A 19,403-nucleotide genomic window follows, 5' to 3' on the forward strand; every position below is an offset into this window, starting at 1 on the left:
AAACCTCTAAAGAAGGAGATTCCACCACCTCCCTAGGTAACCCATTCCAGTCCTTCACCACCCTCCTAGTGAGAAAGTTTTTCCTAATATCCAACCTAAACCTCTCCCACTGCAACTTGAGACCATTACTCTTTGTTCCGTTAAGATATTCTCTATTTTTCATATATAACAAAATGGATGAATCACTGCTTTAAGCGCAAAATAGAACTCAACCTTAGCCATGAAACCATGACCAGTGCTTCCATAATAAAGAATAGGAGAGTTCTCTGTCTCTAGATTTAGAGTTTCCGCAAATCTCACCAGGAGAAGTAGAGAGACTGACATTAAAGCTTAAGAATAATCCAGAAATTAGGAAGATGGTGATACTCCTTCTTGAGAAGGGTTATCTACCTGAAGCCTCTTCATCTTCTGAAGCCAACAAGGGCCTAGGAAAAGACAGCAGCTGAGAGGACAGATATTTATTTTGGAGAAGGAGATCTGACAGGAGATAGTCTCTCTTTAGCTCTTTTTCAGGGAAAAGACTTATGAATCTTTTGGACACCAGAAAGTTAGTTGAGCCAACATCACTCAATAAAACTAGGATCCCCACTTCATAGAGATAAAAGTAGATTTGAGGATAGGTTTACAGAATAACCTACAGATTTGTAGGTTTACAGAATAAAACAATCTAAGGTTAGGTTAGATGAATGTCTATCAGGGATGGTCTAGACAGTATTTGGTCCTGCCAGGAGGGCAGGAGACTGGACTCGATGATCTCTCGAGGTCCCTTCCAGTCCTAGAGTCTATGAATAAGAGGAGTGGAAAGCCCCAGAAGGCAAGGGATTCTAGGTGAACCTGAGACTCCATACATTATGACATTGAGGTTGACCCTCAGCCACAGAACCTACTTTTCCAGGATACTGTACTGATGAAACATGAAAAGGAATTGATTATATTGCAAAAGAAAATCCCTTGCCCAGAGCTACAAAAGAAAAAGATGACAAAGCTTGACTTGCCCACAAGCTGAGTTTCTCCTATTCACTTAGAATCCAATAGACTGGGGTGGGCAAACTAATGCCTGCAGGCCAGATCTGGCCCATCAGACCATTTAATCTGGCCCTCAGCTCCAGCTGGGGAGTGGGGTCGGGGGCTTGCCCAGCTCTGCATGGTTCCCAGGAGGCAGCTGGCATGACCCCTTTCCAGATCCTAGGCAGTATGCGGAGGCATGGCCAGGTGGCTCTGCACACTGCCCTGTCCACAGGCGCTCACCCCGGCCAATGGGAGCTGCAGGGGTGGCACCTGCGGACAGGGCAGTGCGCAGAGCCGCTTGGCCGCGCCTTGGAGCTGGAGGGGGGACATGCTTCCAGGAGCTGCTTTCAGGAATTGCCGCCTGAAGCCTGCATCCCTGAGCGCACCCCCCACCCCGCGCCCCAATTCTCTGCTACAGCCTGATCCCTTTCCCGCCCTCCGAAAATAAAAAAAAAATCCAGTATTTATATAGGCAAAGGAAGGGTTGTAATTATTTTAATCTGCATCAGGTTTCAAATTGCTTCTTTTAAAAGGGTCACATAACCTTTTATAGCCAACTCCTTTTAAGAAACTAGGAATTTCACGTACTTCTTTTCAGCAGGATTGTCCCTACATGCATTGGCACCCTATCCATAGTGCCCTACTTTTAATTTCCATAAAAGTATGTGAAATAATACAGATTTTTTTTATTTTTTATTAAGTTTGCACAAGAGAGCCAAAATCAAAAACCACCATGTGAGATTTTTTTTTTAAAATAAAGAAAATTCTCACCTGGGATGAAAATTGGAATACCAAATTTTCACGTTATATATTCTAAGTCACTTAGATATTAAACTTTAAAAGGTATGAATTATAATATGAGGGTACATTGATGCTTTATATGTAACATCAATAGCTCACTTGTAATACATTTATTAACTAATCAATAATGCAACTTGTTTAACATGGAATGTAATGGCAAAAAACTGATTACCTGCCACGATAATTCATGACTTAAATTACTGATGAACAACAAAAGAAACAAGTAAAGGTTGCATAAAATACTCTAGGCTATGTGCATCCTAACAGATATGACAATGTGGCTCATTTAGGGTTAACAGTTCGTGTCTGGCAAACCTCAATTCCCCCTACATCAGGAACTTATCAGTTATTTCTCTCTGTAGCTCTGCCTATCTCTAGAATCAGCAGTGATCTGTGTCCTTCTGTTTATATCACTCTATTCTCTATTACAGGGGTAGGCAACCTAAGGCATGAGTGCCGAAGGCGGCACACGAGCTGATTTTCAGTAGCACTGACACTGCTCAGGTCCTAGCCATCAGTCTGCGGGGGGCTCTGCATTTTAATTTAATTTTAAAAGAAGCTTTAAACATTTTAAAAACCTTATTTACTTAACATACAACAATAGTTTAGTTATATATTATAGACTTATAGGAAGAGACCTTCTTAAAATGTTAAAATGTATTACTAGCACATGAAACCTTAAATTAAGAATGAATAAATGAAGACTCGGCACACCACTTCTGAAAGCTGCCGACCCCTGCTCTATTATATTGTTGCCAAAACCCATCACCATGAGTTTTAAGACACACATGATCTTTTTAGCAGCTAATGGTTGTTAGTATGGACACAATATGGGGAGGCCTACTTGGAGGATGGGAGTTTCATGGGAATGAGAGAAAACAAACAAAGCAGAAAGAGGTGTATTAGGCAGAGCGGAACAGTGCCATCTGACCTTCCAATTGAAGTTCTGACAGGCTAAATGCCATTATTTCGATCCAGTAAGCCTACCTAATTCTGCATCCCTGATATACTATAGATTTATTTTAATGTATTTAATTATATTTACTGAAATGCTAAAATAGGGCATCTATCCATACACTCTAGGTGGGATCTGAACCTGCACCACTGAAGTCAATGGGAGCTTTGCCATTGACCTAAAGATTACAGGCCTTGGGAGCTCTTAACATTACTTAAAGATTTCCAACTGACTTGTTCTTTTTTAAGTACTTTTGAAGTTTTTGCCACTTATTGGAAATATATTTAACTAACCAATATTTCAAACTAAAATTGTTTTGTAACTACTCACTACTGCTCTTTTTGGTTCCCAGTGTCTGGCCATCTTCAAGAGAGTTTGAGCCCACAGAGGAACTATCATGACTGTCCTGATGGGGTAGCTGAAGAAATCCTTCACTGGACTCCGAACGGGTAGGTGTAAGAGTCAGAGACTTCAGACGTTCACGGTTAACATCTTTCTTAGATTTTATCAATTTCCTCATTTTTAGAGTAATCCAATTGCCCCTTCTGTCATAATAAAATTAAATCCATTATTGCATTTATAAATAATTACTTTTATGAAATGCATAATTTAAAAAAAAATTTCTATGCATGTTTAACTACAATAAGTGGGCATACTCTGCTCCCATGGAAGTCAATGGGAATCTTACGATCAACTTCAATAGGGGCACAACTGGGTCCTTAGCTTGTTTAAATTTCTGGTTATACTCATTTCCACAAAATATATTCAAGCAGTACCTTCTAGGGGGAGATGGCTCATAAAATTTATACTGATCCATAATCTTCTCCTCTAATTTCTCCTTTTGTCGTCTCAATTCATTTAACTTGTCACTGTAAACAGAAATTAATCAAAATTGCTATCTTGGCAGTTATGTATATACGTTTATATAGTATTACATGTTTCTTTGCATTTTTAGGTATTTGAGAGCAGACTTTTTCACCTAAGAATAAGCGGGAGCTGCATAAATATTGCCAAGAAACAGAGGTCTCTAAGTAATAAAGAAGAAAGAGAAATACAGAAAATATGATGTAAAGAGATATCTAAATGAAGACATTTTAAAGACTTTCATGGGCCATTTACGGTCTTTAATATGATGTAATGCTGAACTTTATGAACACAGCATGCACATATAGGATACAATAAAGTAGTATTTAAAAATACCTTCTTTTTACTGATAAAAGAAGCAAAAGTTCTCTACAGGAAAAAGCAACAGAATTTTCAAAGAATTCTGGGATGCTTCTTTGAAGTGGAAGGAGGAATAAATTATTTTTTTCATTAGACCCACATACCATAAAAAACATGTATTTTTAATTATTTAGTTTTAAAAATCAACATTACTGGTCATGATTATCAGCAAATCATACATAATGCAATTTCTTTAGTTATGTTTGAAGAAAAAATACAAGAGAATAGGGTATGAGAGCATTATGTAATGTATCAGCCAGTAGAAGGTGTTTTTTTACATTTGTAAGCTTGCCTTGTCATATTTCTGAACAGCGGTTTCATAATTTTTGGTATACCTACATGTACTGTCTCTGTTCAACGTGGAAAAGATCCTTGCTTTCCATATTCTGCTCCAGTAACGTTCTATTCTGTAGCATTAATGTCTGAATTTGATCAAGTAGATGTCTGTTTTCTTCCTCCAGATTTCCTTTAAGCTGGCTAAGCAACTGTTAAAAATGTACAGAACAGGATTTAATATAAAACTGAGCACACTGTCTCATTTACAGGCTTATCTAGAAAATATAAGCAGGACACACAAAGGCTTCAGTAAATCAGGCAAGAGACAGCAATATCAAATAAATAAACTCAGAAATGTTTCTTTTAACATTTTAATATCTTGTTAATTGGCTGGATTCACTTTACCTTGCACAGCGATCATAATTGTAATAGAAAAGTATCTTATTAATATAGGAGTCAAGAAATTATTTTTGACCTAAACTCTTGACAGTGAATACTAGGACATACATTACAAAAAAACCCCCAAAAAACAAAAAACATTTCCTTTGTTTTTGAGATGAGTTTTAAGGATATTGTTAAGTTGTTGCAGCAGAACACTGTGGCCCTGAAATAGCTTATTGCCAAGCAGACACTAAGAGAAGCTGAAGAAGCTTTGAAGTCCCTTCAGTGGATAGTTTCGATTATCCTTTCTGAAGGATCTTTTTTGGGAAATGGTGTCTTTTCCAGGGATGCCACTTTTGCATTAACTATAGAGAAAATGAAGAAGAAATCTCTGGGTTGTACTATAATGCAGAATTTCTGGACTTGCTGAGTAAGCCTTTCCTATTGCTGGGTGTTTCCCATTCTTCCCTAATGATGTCCTTGAATGAGGAATTGCAGGGAGACAACTTGATTTTGGATAGAAGATTTAGCTTGCTTGTCTTCTTTCTCTGGTAGCCACTTCTTTCCTCCTCATAGTGTCAAACATATTTATGGGCTTGTCTACATTACCGGCTTCGACAGGCAGAGATTGATCCAGCAGGGGTCGATTTATCACATCTAGTCTCGACATGATAAATTGACCGCCAAGAGCTCTCCTGTCGACTCCAGTACTCCACCAGGGCGAGAGGCACAGGCAGAGTCGATGGGGGAGTGTCAGCCGTTGACTTACCACAGTGAAGACACTGCGGTAAGTAGATCTTAGTACATCGATTTCAGCTACGTCATTCACGTAGCTGACATTGTGTAATTTAGATCCCCACCCCCAGTGTAGACCAGGCCTAAGACCGAGAACCTTTCCGAATTCTCTAGTTAGAAATTATGCTATGAAGCTGAGAGTTCCCCTACTATGAAAACTCATGGCTTTTTTGTCTTTTACTTTATTTTTGCTTTTAGAAGATGGATTTTCATCATCAGAGGATCTGTTCCTTTTCTTACAGACCTGTCTCCCCACACCTCCCCTGTGACTTAAGGTTCATAGGGCGATGGGGGAAATGGAGCAGATGAGGGGAGAAGGCAGCTTGTTGCCCCTGTACTCATTATCCTCCAATATGTAATTAAAGCGGTAATGTTAAGAGTGCAAATCCTCCTTTTGTGAAGGAGATTCAGATAAGCAGGCTAGACTCCTTGCCTAGTGATTCAATTGCCTACTTATGTAGGGAGCTTCTTTTTTTAAAAAATGGATTGGGCTGGAGGTTGAGGGAATTTGGATTCAGCATTGAAGAATCTCTGGTGAGGAGGGTCCAGTGTGCTCAATCCATGGTATTGAAGAAGACTGACTTTTCTTTGCTGAGGTTTCTTTGGAGAAATCCTGGCCTGTGCATAGGGAGTGAAAGGCCCCAACATGGCCATCTAGACTTTTGAATCCCCTTCTCCTGGTAAGAAAAGGTCCACAGATTTTGAACAGCTACGGCATAGCTCTTCTGTAGCTCCTGAGAGCACCAGGAAACAAAGCCTCAGGAAATTTTGATTCCCAAGACACTAGGAAAGGGTAGGAAAAGATTTTGCTTACTGATGTCTCTAAATAAGCTTTAAAAGCCAAGATGCTAATAAACAAAGTAAAAACACTGACCTGCCACTCTATTTATACTACACACACAGAGAATCTAGCTGCATGCCTAGAAGGGGACAGGACTCATCTTCAGAGCCCATGGATAAGTCTGAATGGCCTCTGATATTTGCAGGAAAAGAAAGACAAACCCACATATCTTGGACTGAAAGAGAATTCAAAATCCAGGAAAAAAATTATTCGAAAAATATTTTATAATCTTAAAATTTGTACTACAGTTTCATTTTTCTAACATACCACCTATATTTAGTCAAGAAAATTGTCTAGCACCTTGCAATGTTAACACAGCCAAAAAAGTTCATGCAGCTACATTTAAAAGTTTGCAGTACCAACATTTATAGTGACTCTCAGAAACCTGCAGTTTTTAGTGTTCTGATCTCCTAGTGATCTCTTAATTTCTATTACACATTAAACTGAATTACTATCTATTTATTTCTTTATACATCCCACACTCACTATCACCAATAAACCCTTTAAAATAATTCCAGAATACCTGCTAAGATGAAGTGGAATTTTGTCTCCATAATGAATATGATGTAATGATACTGAGGAGGAACTATATCCAATGATAGCTTATTTCTGTCCAGTCACATTTTGCTTTTAGTAATAAAAAGCTAAACTGTGGCCTATCCTGTGTGCCAGTACAAGGGAGTAACAGAGTGTTGTAATATTTGGGCCTCCAAATTTACCTTAATTATGATGAGCTCAACTGTGAGAAGCGAATTAAAGTTTATAAAATATCACAATAACCTTTAATTAGAAATGTTGATGGGAAAAGGTAAAAAGGGAGACAGAAAGCCTAAATTAGTCCAAACAAAAAAGGCATACTTTCAAGACTGGGTTAAAATCATGCCTAGTAAACAAGAGAAATGTGGAACCAGAAATCAATGGACCAAAACTGATGTGTCAGAAATTAGCTTAATTGATGAACAAAATAACAAGGGGATGGGTTTATTCCACTCATCACTCCCTTTTGAGGCTTTTAAAAAGAAAAGACTTGGGAGGAAAAAATTAGCAGAAGATAACTGCTGGCTGGGAGATGAATGGACAGGAAAGGAGCAATCTTCACTATCATGGCTGCCACCCTACCGTCTCCTGGGACCCCAGGATCCATTGTGTCATTGTTGGGCCTTTGTCATCCTAAACCCAAGTGATATCCTGACCAGAGTGGATCAGAGAGACGGAGGGGGATCCAGATGACATTGCCATCTCCATCTTTACTGGCTCCGGCTAAATCCCAATCACTACCTGGAATGTGACATGTCTTATCCCGTCTCCTCCAGTATGTCCTTTTTCTCCTCCACTTTATTTCTTCTCTTTCCTATCCCTCACCTTTTGCCTGCTGTCTAATAACAACCCATTTTATCTGGCGACAACACTGATGTATTCCTGCGACAAGAGAGGCAACTAAAGGCAATGCCTTAAACCAGGGGTGGGCAAACTATGGCCAGCGGGCCACATTTGGCCTGTCAGACCATGTAATCTGGCCCTCAGCTCTCTGCGGCTCCCAGGAAGCAGCTGGCATGACCCCCTCCAGCTCCTGCTAGTATGCGGAGGTGTGGCCAGGCGCCTCTGCATGCTGCCCTGTTCACAGGTGCTGCCCTCGCAGCTCCCATTGGCCGTGGTTCCCAGCCAATGGGAGATGCAGGGGTTGCGCCTGCAGATGGGGTGGCGTGCAGAGCCACGTGGCCACACCTCGGAGCCAGAGGGGGGACATGCTTCTGGGAACTGCATGCAGTAAGCACTGCCTGGAGCTTGCATCCGAGACACCCACCCCCCCGTGCCCCAATCCCCAGCCACAGACTTGATCCCACTCCCACCCTCTGAATCCCTTGATCCCTGCCCAGATCCCCCTCTTGTACCCCAAGCCCCTCATCCCCAGCGCCACCCCAGAGCCCTCATCTCTCCCAGTGCCCCAACAGCCTGCCCCATCCCTAATCCCATTTCCGCCCTCTGAATCCTTCCATACCAGTCTGGAGCCCCCTCCTACACCCCAAATCCCTCATCTGCAGCCCCACCCCAGAACCTGTACCCCCAGGTGGAGCCCTCACACCCCTCCCCCATACCACAACCCTCCACTCCAGCCCTGATCCGCCTCCCTCCCTCTCAACCCCTCGGTCCCAGCCTGGAGCCCCCTCCTTCACTCCAAACCCCTCATCCCCAGCCCCCCAACCCTCCCCCCTGCACCCCAACCTGGAGCCTCCTCCCACACCCTGAGCTCCTTATTTCTGGCCCCCAACCCCATCTGGAACCCTCACCCCCTCTGCCACCCCTACCCCCAATTTTCGTGAGCATCATGCACCACCATACAGTTTCCATACCTCAATTGTCCTCAGTCCAAAAGTTTGCCCACCTGTGCCCTAAACACCCTATGCTGGTACAAGTTTGCCAGGTCTCGCGTGGCTATTAAGACAACAATGCTATGCCTGTGTTTTCCAGCAGTGAGGTTACAAGTGACTCAACATGAAAGACAGAAGTTGCATTTTCTCTAGTTGCTGTTCTTTTCTCTCCCTTTTTGTGTATTTGTCTCATTTTTGTTTTCTCAGAAACAGGTTCAGAATTTTACAACAGCAACAATGACAGCTCTCCAGTCCAGCTCAAATAACTAATTCTTTTCCTCACAAAAAAACAGGGATTATATTAGGGCTTGTCAAGCAATTAAAAAATTAACTGCAATGTTAAACAATAATAAAGACCATTTATTTACATATTTTTGGATATTTTCTACATTTCAAATATGTTGATTTCAATTACAACACAGATTACGAGTGTACATGCTCACTTTACATTTATTTTTATTACAATATTTGCACTTGTAAAAAACAAAAGAAATGGTATTTTTCAATTCACCTAAACAAGTACTGCACTGCAATCTCTTTATCATGAAGATGAACTTGCAGGTGTAAGAATTATGAACAGAAAAACCTGCATTAAGTACAAAAAAATAACTGGGTTCAAAATAAAACAATGTCAAACTTTAGAGTCTACAAGTCCACTTAGTCTTAATTCTTGTTCAGGCAATTGTGCAGACAAACAAGTCTATTTACATTTGCAGGAGATAATGCTGACTGCTTCTTATTTACAATGCCAGTGAAAGTGAGAACAGCGTTCATATGGCATGTTGTAGCCAGCGTTGCAAGATAATTACGTGCCAGATGGCGCTAAAGATTCATATGTACCTTTGTGCTTCAAGCACCATTCCAGAGGACATGCATTCTCCATTCTGCTCAATAACAATACAAGCAGTTCAATACAAGCATGTTCATTTTCATCATCTGAATCAGATGCTACCAGCAGAAGGTTGATTTCTTTTATGGTGGTTTGGGTTCTGTAGTTTCCACATTGGAGTGTTGCTCTTTTAAGACTTCTGAAAGCATGTCCCTCTCAAATTTTGGAGGCACTTCAGATTCTTAAACTTTGGTCGAGTGTATAGCTATCAATCTTTGTGTTTTGTCAAATCTGTAGAGAAACTGTTCTTAAAATGAACAACGTGTGCTAGGTCATCATCTGAGACTGCTATAACTGAAATATATGGCAGAATCCGGGTAAACAGAGCAGAAGACATACAATTTTCCCCCAAGGAGTTCAGTCACAAATTTAATTAAGGCATTATTTTTTAAAGAGTGTCATCAGCAGGGAAGCATGTCCTCTGGATGATGGCCAAGCATGAAGGGGCATATGAACGTTTAGCATATCTGGCACATAAATACCTTGCAATGCCGCTACAAAAGTGCCATGCGAATGCCTGTTCTCACTTTCTGGTGACATTGTACATAAGAAGCGGGCAGCATTATCCCCTGTAAATGTAAACAATTTGTTTGTCTTAGCGATTGGCTGAACAAGAAGTTAGGACTGAGTGATCTGTAGGCGCTAAAGTTTTACATTTTTTGTTTGTAATTTGCACTTTCACAATAGAGATTGTAGTATAGTACTTGTCTGAGGTGAATTGAAAAATACTATTTCTTTTATCATTTTTACAGTGCAAATATTTGTAATAAAATAATAATATGAAGTGAGCATTGTACACTTTGTATTCTGTGTTGTAATTGAAATCAATATATTTGAAAAGGTAGAAAAACATCCAAAAATATTTAACACATTTCAGTTTGTACTCTGTGGTTTACGGAGTCAGGTCAGGCTATACCGTAATGAAAGTAGATGGTACTACCTGCGAATCAAACCCACTACCTTGTGGGTAGCCTGGGTGGATGTAAGGCTAAGGGAGCAACCCCTGACAGAAAAGCTCCACTGCCTTGTGGGTGAATTCAGGAGTACGTAAGGCTATGATAATAAACTCAGTCAGAAAAGCTGGAGTGGAGGCCTAAAGGTGATCAGGTACTAATATTTTAGTATCTTTTCAGCAACTCCTGCAGTGGATTGGGTATCAGATATATTGGTTCTTCCTCTCCTCTGGATTTTACTGGTGACGCCGAGAGGGAGGTCCTAATGCATGGGAAACTCAGGGCCTCCATATCATCCGCCCAGGCATGTGCCCTGGAGAGGTACTCCAGCTTCGCTTTGAGCATTGACACAACGTGGGAGGCAGCAGTCACCAGTTCTAAGATCTTACTTGATTGGCATAGAATTGATTGCCAGGGCTGTCTCCGATGGTGGGAGAGATCACTGTATCTCACTAGACAACCACCATGCACCATAAAACTGGGCAGCCCCAGGACAATAGGGTGTTGTCTCACCACAGTCTGCCTGCTTCACTGGATGCTTGGAGCTTAGAGTTTTATAACTTGACAAGTGGACTGTAACCAATGCATCAGGCAAGTCAAGTAAAAGAAAGAAAACATCCTTAAAGATAGGGTGCTGGAACGTTCACATCATGACAAATGGACTATCTGAGGACCTTCAACAGATCAACAATGCATGTAAAACTGCCATGATCAATGACAAGCTGAAAAGACTCAATGTGAAAATTGCATCCCTCCAAGAAACAAGCCTAGCATCAAGCAGATCTCTCAGAGAAAATGACTATACATTTTTCTGGCAGGAGAAAAACTCAGAAGAAACACGAGACCACAGAGTGGGATTTGCTATCAAGAATTCACTTCTGGGGGTACGTGAGCCACCTACAAATGGATCAGAGAGAATTTTGGCACTACGCTTGTTCACATCTGAGGGCCCAGTCAACCTTGTGAGTGTGTATGCCCCAACACTCTCCTTGTCTTCTGACATCAAGGACCAGTTCTGCGACCAGTTGAAAAGCACCATCAGCAAGATTCCAAAACACGGGTATGATTTCTTGCTAGGGGAGTTTAATGCAAAGGTGGTAGCAGATCATGAAGCATGGACCAACTGTCTTGCTCAACAAGGAACTGGTATGATGAATGGAAACAGTCAGAGACTGCTAGAATTTTGTTCCTATTATGACCTATGTATAAAAAACTCTATTTTTCCAGACAAAGTTGCAACAAAGTGTCTTGAAAACATCCCAGATCTGGCCATTGGCACCAACTGGATCTTATCATCACAAGGTTTGCCAACCTGAACATCGTCCTCATTACCCAGAGTTATCAAAGTGTTGACTGCGACACAGATCATGCTCTGGTATATAGCAAGGTCAGACTTAAACTAAAGAAAATACATAGAACTAAAGTAAAAAGATGTCCTTGTATTAACCTCAGTGCTGTAGTGGACCAAGAAAAGTCACAGCAGTACAAGAACATACTACAACAATCTCTTGACACCATCCTAGAGGAAACGTTTCACCCTTAGCCTCACAAATACTTTGGAGTGCACAGCTCCATGCTATGACCATAGGAATATTTTCCTTATTTAGATCTAACATGCCATAAAGGCAGTCCCAGCATACTTTTAATCTGTCAAAGGCACATTCAATGGTTATTCTGCATCTGCTCCGCCTATTATTGAAGCGCTCCTTGCTGACATCCAGGTTTCCTGTGTAAGGCTACAAGAGCCACGAGAGTAAGGGGTATGCTGGGTCTCTCCAGGATCACTATGCATATTTCAACATTCCCCACTTGAATCTTCTGGTCTGGAAAGAAAGTCACTGCTTGCAGCTTTCTGTACAGGCCAGTGCTCCTGAAGATGTGTGTGTTCATGTCAATGAAATTCCCACAGTGATCCACAAGCGCCTGAAATTCCATAGAGAAATATCCCTTTCTATTGATGTACTCTGTCACAAGATGGTCTGGGGTCAAAATTGGGATGTGCAAAGCCATCCACTATTTCATACACATTGCCAGGATTCACAGCCCTTCACAGCTGGATACCATTAATGGCTCTGCAAGCTTGCATTAATGCAGCCCCAGTGGTGGACTTCCCGACTCCAAACTGATTCGTGACTGTGGCCGACCAGTAGCAGTCTGGAATTGCCAGTTTTCACACAGTGATCGCCACGTACTTCTCCACTAAGAGGGCAGCTCTCATTTTGGGGACCTTGTGCTGCAGTGCTAGAGTGAGCTTCACACACAGTTCCAGGATGGTGGGTTTCTGCATCCAAAAGTTTTGGAGCCATTGCTCATCACCCCAGATCTGCATAATGATGCAATCCCACCACTCAGTGCTTGTTTCCTGAGCCCAAAAGCGATGGTCCACCAGGCGCAGCTGCTCCATGAATGCCAAAAGTAATCTGGTGTTGATTCTTTCTATGGTACAAAGGAAGTCAGGCACCTTTTAACAGTAGGCAGCAGTGCAGGATCCATCCTTTCAGACAGAGATGGCGGGTGTACAATAAGCAGGGCCCACTGAAAAACGGCATGACATTCAGCTGAAAGACCAGGGAATGATGGGGTGGAAAAAATGGTATCATGAGATGTTGAGCCCGCACTCATGATGCACTGCAATCCATGCCGCCTTCCCAAAACTCCTAGCTGCAGAAGGTAGAGAGTAGCACAGTGTGATAGCTACCCACAGTGCACTGCTCTCTCTGTCAGTGCTAGAGAACCAAGTGAGGATGTGCTCTGCCAACAGAAGGAATGTTGTGTGAAGATGGACAAGAGATGTAATTATACTGGTTTTCGACTGTCAGCGTAACTTAAGTCGACAAAACTTTGTACTGTAGATAAAGCCTAACTTTGTCCTTCCTAATTTACCCAGAAGTTTCTATAACAGTAGAAGGCAATAAATGTATGGTTATTTTATTTTTGTTGAAACAAGAACTTGTCCACTTACACGGATTGCTTTCAGGCATTTAAATCAGAAGCTGAGGAGGGCATGCACACCTTTGGTGTTAGATAAACAAATACATTTTGTTTTCCTTCTAAGAAAGATCACAGATAGCTTTCTGTAAAATTTGTGATAAAGATCTTAGCATCCCACTTGAGAAAGATCTTGTTCACTGCTTTATGGTTCATGAATCAGTTTTTATTACACTAATTGCATCAGATTGTAAATTCTTCATAGCAATTGTCATAAACAGATAGTTAAGGGTTAATGCCTCTTTTACCTGTAAAGGGTTAAGAAGTTCACCCAGCCTAGCTGACACTTGATCAGAGGAACCAATGGGGGAACAAGATGTTTCAAAAGGAAGGAGGGAAGTTTCCTTTGTTTAGAGTCAGTTTCCGTTTAAGCCACAGTGAAAAAGATCAAGGAACCAGCCTCTTATCAGAGTAGTAAGTTTTAGAAAGGAATACATAGGTTTATGTTTATTTTCTTTTGTAACTTGTCTTTGTGCAATTAGGGGAATTATCAAATTGGGTATTCTTGTGTGTATTAAGGTTTTTGCCCAGGGAAACATCCTGTGTTTTAAATCTGTTGTCTGTAAGATCAGCTTGTATGCTGCCTCTCAGAAGTTTTTTTTTCTTTTACTTTTCTTTTCTTTAATTAAAAGCCTTCTTTTTAAGAACCTGATTGATTTTTCCCTGTTTTTTAAGATCCAAGAGGATTGGATCTGGACTCACCAGGAATTGGTGGGGGAATGGAGGGGGGATGGTTAAATTCTCCTTGTTTTAAGATCCAAGGGATTTGGATCAGTGTTCACCAGGGACTTGGTGGAGGAGTCTCTCAAGGCTACCCAGCAAGGTGAAGGTTTTGTGGGGGAAAACAGAGTTCTCCAGATAACTCAAAAATCTGGATGGTGGCAGCGAGACCAGATCTAAGCTGGTAGTTAAGCTTAGAGGTGTTCATGCAGGTCCCCACATGTGAACCCTAAAGTTCAGAGTGGGGGTGAGACCTATGACAGCAATGATTTTTCAGAAGCTTATGGCTTGGTCAAATTTGGGCAGATCTTTAAGGAGATGGCAAAAGACACAACCCTTCCACTACACTACAGTGAGACTAATAAACTAAGGTACAGAGAAAAAAAAACACTGAGAAGTGCCTTGCTGAAGCAAGAGGAGTTCTTCCAGAACCCTTCACTGGTGGTAAGAAGGAACTGAGAGCGTGCAGGGCTGGTGGCATAAGCACACGGCAACGGAGGGCATTAGAGCTTGCCTGATGGATACCACTAAGGGAAAAAAACTCCAGCAACGGTGCACACAGAGTGCACACACCTAACGTGGAATGGACATGAGCAAGCACTCAAAAAATGGAGAGGTTCATTTTTCTTCTTGACAGTTATATCAGTACTGTCCGATTACCTACAAAAGCAGATACATTAATAAAAAGTTTAGCACATTGCATAATATTATCTGCATTTACAATGCTATAGTAATTGAAGTATTAACAGAAGAGATTAAAAAACTAACTTACCTCACACTGATTATTCAGTTTTGTAGATGTAATATCCAGTTGTTGGTACTGTTCTTTCAGTTTAGAAAATTCAGCTTCTAATCGTGTTTGTTCTAGTTTGGAATTGTTCAATAAGCTTTTCAAATTCTTATGGTCAGTTTGAAGAACTTCATTCTCTCTTAAAAGTTGATTGTATGTATGATTTAGCCTGTAATTAAAAGATGTCATATAAGAATATTATAGATAAAAAGATAATACATATTTTAACCAGAATTTTATTTCAAGCATGTAACTTCTATAATTCCATGGTGTTTGTAACATGGGTGACTCGCATGCTTTGGAAGGATATATATACTAATTAATAGCCTCTCGTCACCAGTTTGTTTAGATCAAGATATTCTACTCTATGAAAATTCTATTCTCATTAAGAGATAGGAAGAGTGATTGACTTCTGGGAAATAAAATTATTACAGAATTCAAATTGTGGGCAAATAATTTTCTTCTAAAAATGAAATACCTTTTATATTTTAACTCAATGCTTGGGAAAAACACAAGACTGTTGAAAGTTTCCATACATTTAAAAAAGGAAAAGATTTAAGTGAAACTTTTTTTTAGACAAAGTAACCATAGTTACTCAAGTAAAGGACAATAAAAGCAAAGCAGAGGTTTACAGTAGTACACTAGATCCTGTTTAACTGTGGAACCAGACCAAAAAAAGAAGGAAACTGGCTGCACAGGAGAGCGAAACATTCCATTATTTGGAGTAGAAGCCATGTGTAGTAGGTGGGATCCTTCACTCTTGAGAGGAGTCTGACCTAAGCCCAAAGAAGGTTCAAGAGTGGTGAGAAAATGAGGCAGGGAAACGTGTATGTATTTTTATTGTTTTGGACAGATCTGTAGATTTCTTGTACTAGCTAAAGTAAAGAACAATTGTGTTTAGGAACCCTATAAATTCTGTCTATTTGCTTTTAACTATCACATGTCCTCAAAGAGGTGAACTGTAAATTCAGAGCACCTATAAAGTTGTAGATCTGGGAAGAGTGTGCTTAAGTTACTGGGGAGGCTGAGTGGGTCAGTACTGGTCCAGGGAGCCTATGACAACTGGGTAGTGGGGCCTCATTTCCATGAAGAAATAAAAGTCAGTCTGTGCACAGGAGGTGTAGCCCTAAAACCTACTCAGATCAAGGGAAACTTCAGGGTAAACAGACCCAGTTTGTACAGCTCAAAACACAGCAGCCTGATGTGCATCCAGCTAGGGGGAGCTCTACCAGGGTTGTACAACAACTACATTTTGCAAGTTGGGGAGGAAATCATTAAAAATCGTCTCATTTCACAGGGTTAGACTATGACTTGGACTATATGCCCATGCAGAGGAGACATACCATATGCAATAATATACTTTATATACAGAGGCATATCCTATATGCAATGATACAAAATATTACACATGAGCAAATTAACTTGGTTATGGCTGCTGTGGGAAATGCAAGTTTGAATTTCTTGACTTTTATTATCAAGTTTAAAACCTCAGCCTTAATACTGTACAAAAGGATTTTTCATTTAATAATATATTTAAATCTAAATAAAGTATCAGATTTTTTCTTTACCTATCATTTTCATCACAAAGTTTTTTGTATTCTGCTGCTACAGTTTTGTGTTTTTTGCTTTGCAGCAACATTTTCTCTTGTTCTACTTTGAGCAATTTTTCCAACTCCTCTAACTGCACTTTGTGTTTCAGCAACTGATTGTACCTGTAAACAAGATTAATATAAAAACTTTGGTTATATCCTCTAGAACTAATAAAAATAGGATGTAATTTCAATTTTGAACAAGGAGACATTTATTCAAGGAGTTAAGATCTAAATGACATATTAAAGAAACATTCATTTTATTCAACCTAATTTATACAACAATGTTCTTGCATTATTATGAAATGCAGATTTTTAATTTTACTCACAAGATCCATCTTACTTATTAATGATTACCTATCTTCTAAGTCCTTATGTTCCACCTCAAGATTTTTGTGTGCAGACTTGAGGCTTCCATGTTTGGCAATTAGAGATTCATATTCGGAAGCTTGACGCTCATGAAGATGTTCCAGTTTTTCATGATCTTTGACCAGTGAATCATACAATGACTTCAGATCCTCTCGTTCCTTGAGTATAGATTCATTTTCATTTTCCAAGGCAGACTGTTGGATCAGCAGTTGTGCATTCTGATTCATAAGAGATGTACTTTGAGAATTAAGGGTAGAATTTTCAACCTGCAGTTGTAAATAGTGTTATCAGAAATAAAGGAAAGTCCATTTAATTTAATATGATCACCAATGAAAGTGGGGATTAGCATACTATCATAGTTAGTAAGGTTACAAAGGACTTTCAGGTCCTTTAAGCTAGCCTAGATCACCCTAGTGAAGGACTGGCCTCAAATTTAATTATTTTTTTAAAATCTAATATAAATACTTCAGTGACTTCAACAACTTCATTAGCCAAGTTATCCTATTATCTAATGCACCTTAATGGTAATAATTTTTCCTGATACTTAATTTAAATGGTATATTTTAGTTTCAGTCGGTACATCCTTAGGTAAGTCATTATGGCCACAATTCAGGAAAGCATTTAACTATGTGCTTAACTTCATGCCTTCTCTTAAATGCTTTCCTATTTTGAAGCAGTGAGGTTGATGGGTGTATTAAAGATGTTCTGGATACCAATATTTATCGCTAGCTGATCACTAGAACAGGTGAGCCAGAACTGTGACTATTACTTAAAGAAAGAAAATTTTCAGGTAAGCATGCATGTTTTTTTCTATTTTTTATTGCATTTCAGAGATCCATTACAATGAGATTTCAATCAACAGTGTCCATCTAGAATGGGGACATGGAAATAATGTTAAATCAATAGCACCTAAGTGAAACTGTGTTCATTCTCTTTTACTGAGGAACCACATTGCAGAGCGCTTTTCTACCCAAAATAATGGCAACTGATGAACGGATGCCCAATTTATAAAATTTGGAGACAGGGTGCACTGATAAACAAGTGGCTGCCTTGAAGATCTTCCCATGGGGGCATACAATTTTTCTATCCATAAAGTCAACATTACATCATTGCCCTTAAGGCATGGGCCCTGAGATTTCACAGAGATGTAAGGGTCTTCATTTTGTATGCCTCTGAAATGTTCAGTTCAATCCCTGGACTTCATAAGGGGTTTAGTACACTTAGTATATACCCTGAAGTAATGGCAAAAATCAAGTATGAATTAGAACTTCTCCTGGGAGTGGGAAGGCTTGGGGAGAAGCACAGAAGGACTATTTCTTGATATGCATTGATGATGGAAATTAATTTGAGGAAGAAGCAAGCTAGCATTCAAAGGCCCGCTCTGTCCAAAAGGAACACACAGTACTGAGATCCTTTTGAGAGGACTTCTGTGGTAGATGTATCAGCCACCCACATTTTAAATGGAATTTAACAATTCCTTCCTTGGTTCCAAAGGGTGCAGTTAGGGCTAGATGGTGACAGTGTGAAGAATGTATCAGAATGGCTTTCCAATAAAAGCATCTAATGTTCAAGATATACAGACATTTTCTTCTTGCAAATATTGAACATTTGCTAATATGGATATTTGGCCTTAAAGGGTGATGGCTTTGAAGCCCATATTGAGGCTTTCTTGGAGAAATTCTAAGATATGTTTAACTTCTGCTGATGCAGGGACACAACTTGACATCTGCAGCAATACCTGAATCTTAGTCAAGTTTTGGAGTATGTCTTATTTGTTGCCTGTGTTGCCCTTTTTCCTAGAAACTCTCCTTCAAAATCCAAGCAGCTAGGTTCTGTCTGTCCAGATCTAGATACAGGATTGGTCCCACAGACAATAACTTGTCTGCAGAGTAAGTATATTAGTGGTTCACATGCTAGATTGAATAGGTCAGAGAACCATCATATACTCCTCCATGTATAAGGGGCTATCAATATTACGTTGTTCCCTGCCTCTTTTTCTGTACAGTCCTTGGGATTAGCAGGATGGAAAATTTCGTATGCAATAATTTTCATTCTACTAGCAGCATCCCCACAATTCTGATATGTATGGGCTATTCCCCTCCTGTGTGCAGTTTCTGGAGGTCGTTTAAAGTCATCACACCCCCTTCGCTTGCTTGCTGCCAGATGATTCATTCTAAGCTGTGAAAAAAACGTAGACAATGATTAGTAACAATAATTTCAGCGCCAACCAATTAACTACGTACAGTAGGCCACTACATAAGAAGCAACTATCCAAATAAAATGCTGACCTGTAGCGGTGAAGCCATACAGGTTGGGTAGAACTGTGGGAGATGCTGCTAACAGAAAGGAAATTATTAGATTAGAAATTTTCCATTCTGCAGCCCAGCATCTCCTACAATTCTGATTCATATGTGAAATAGTGAGCAGTGAACAGGAGAAGGGAGAGATACAAAGT

At 40.1% G+C, this 19,403-nt stretch overlaps 1 protein-coding gene across 9 annotated transcripts in view; it reads right to left on the reverse strand.

Moving 5' to 3' along the window:
• The window catches only part of CCDC88A (coiled-coil domain containing 88A), a 341,661-nt gene that overhangs the window by 42,978 nt on the left and 279,280 nt on the right, over positions 1-19,403 (reverse strand). For all 9 annotated transcript variants that reach the window (XM_032784366.2, XM_032784364.2, XM_032784363.2 and 6 more), the window contains 6 exons: positions 16,937-17,214; positions 16,559-16,702; positions 14,973-15,159; positions 4,328-4,473; positions 3,541-3,633; positions 3,095-3,309 (listed from right to left, as the gene is read on the reverse strand). In XM_032784366.2, the coding sequence (XP_032640257.1) occupies positions 3,095-3,309; positions 3,541-3,633; positions 4,328-4,473; positions 14,973-15,159; positions 16,559-16,702; positions 16,937-17,214 (1,063 nt within the window). The remainder of the gene's footprint in view (positions 1-3,094; positions 3,310-3,540; positions 3,634-4,327; positions 4,474-14,972; positions 15,160-16,558; positions 16,703-16,936; positions 17,215-19,403) is intronic.

Source organism: Chelonoidis abingdonii, chromosome 3 (genome assembly GCF_003597395.2).
Source record: "Chelonoidis abingdonii isolate Lonesome George chromosome 3, CheloAbing_2.0, whole genome shotgun sequence".
Taxonomy (NCBI): domain Eukaryota; kingdom Metazoa; phylum Chordata; order Testudines; family Testudinidae; genus Chelonoidis; species Chelonoidis abingdonii.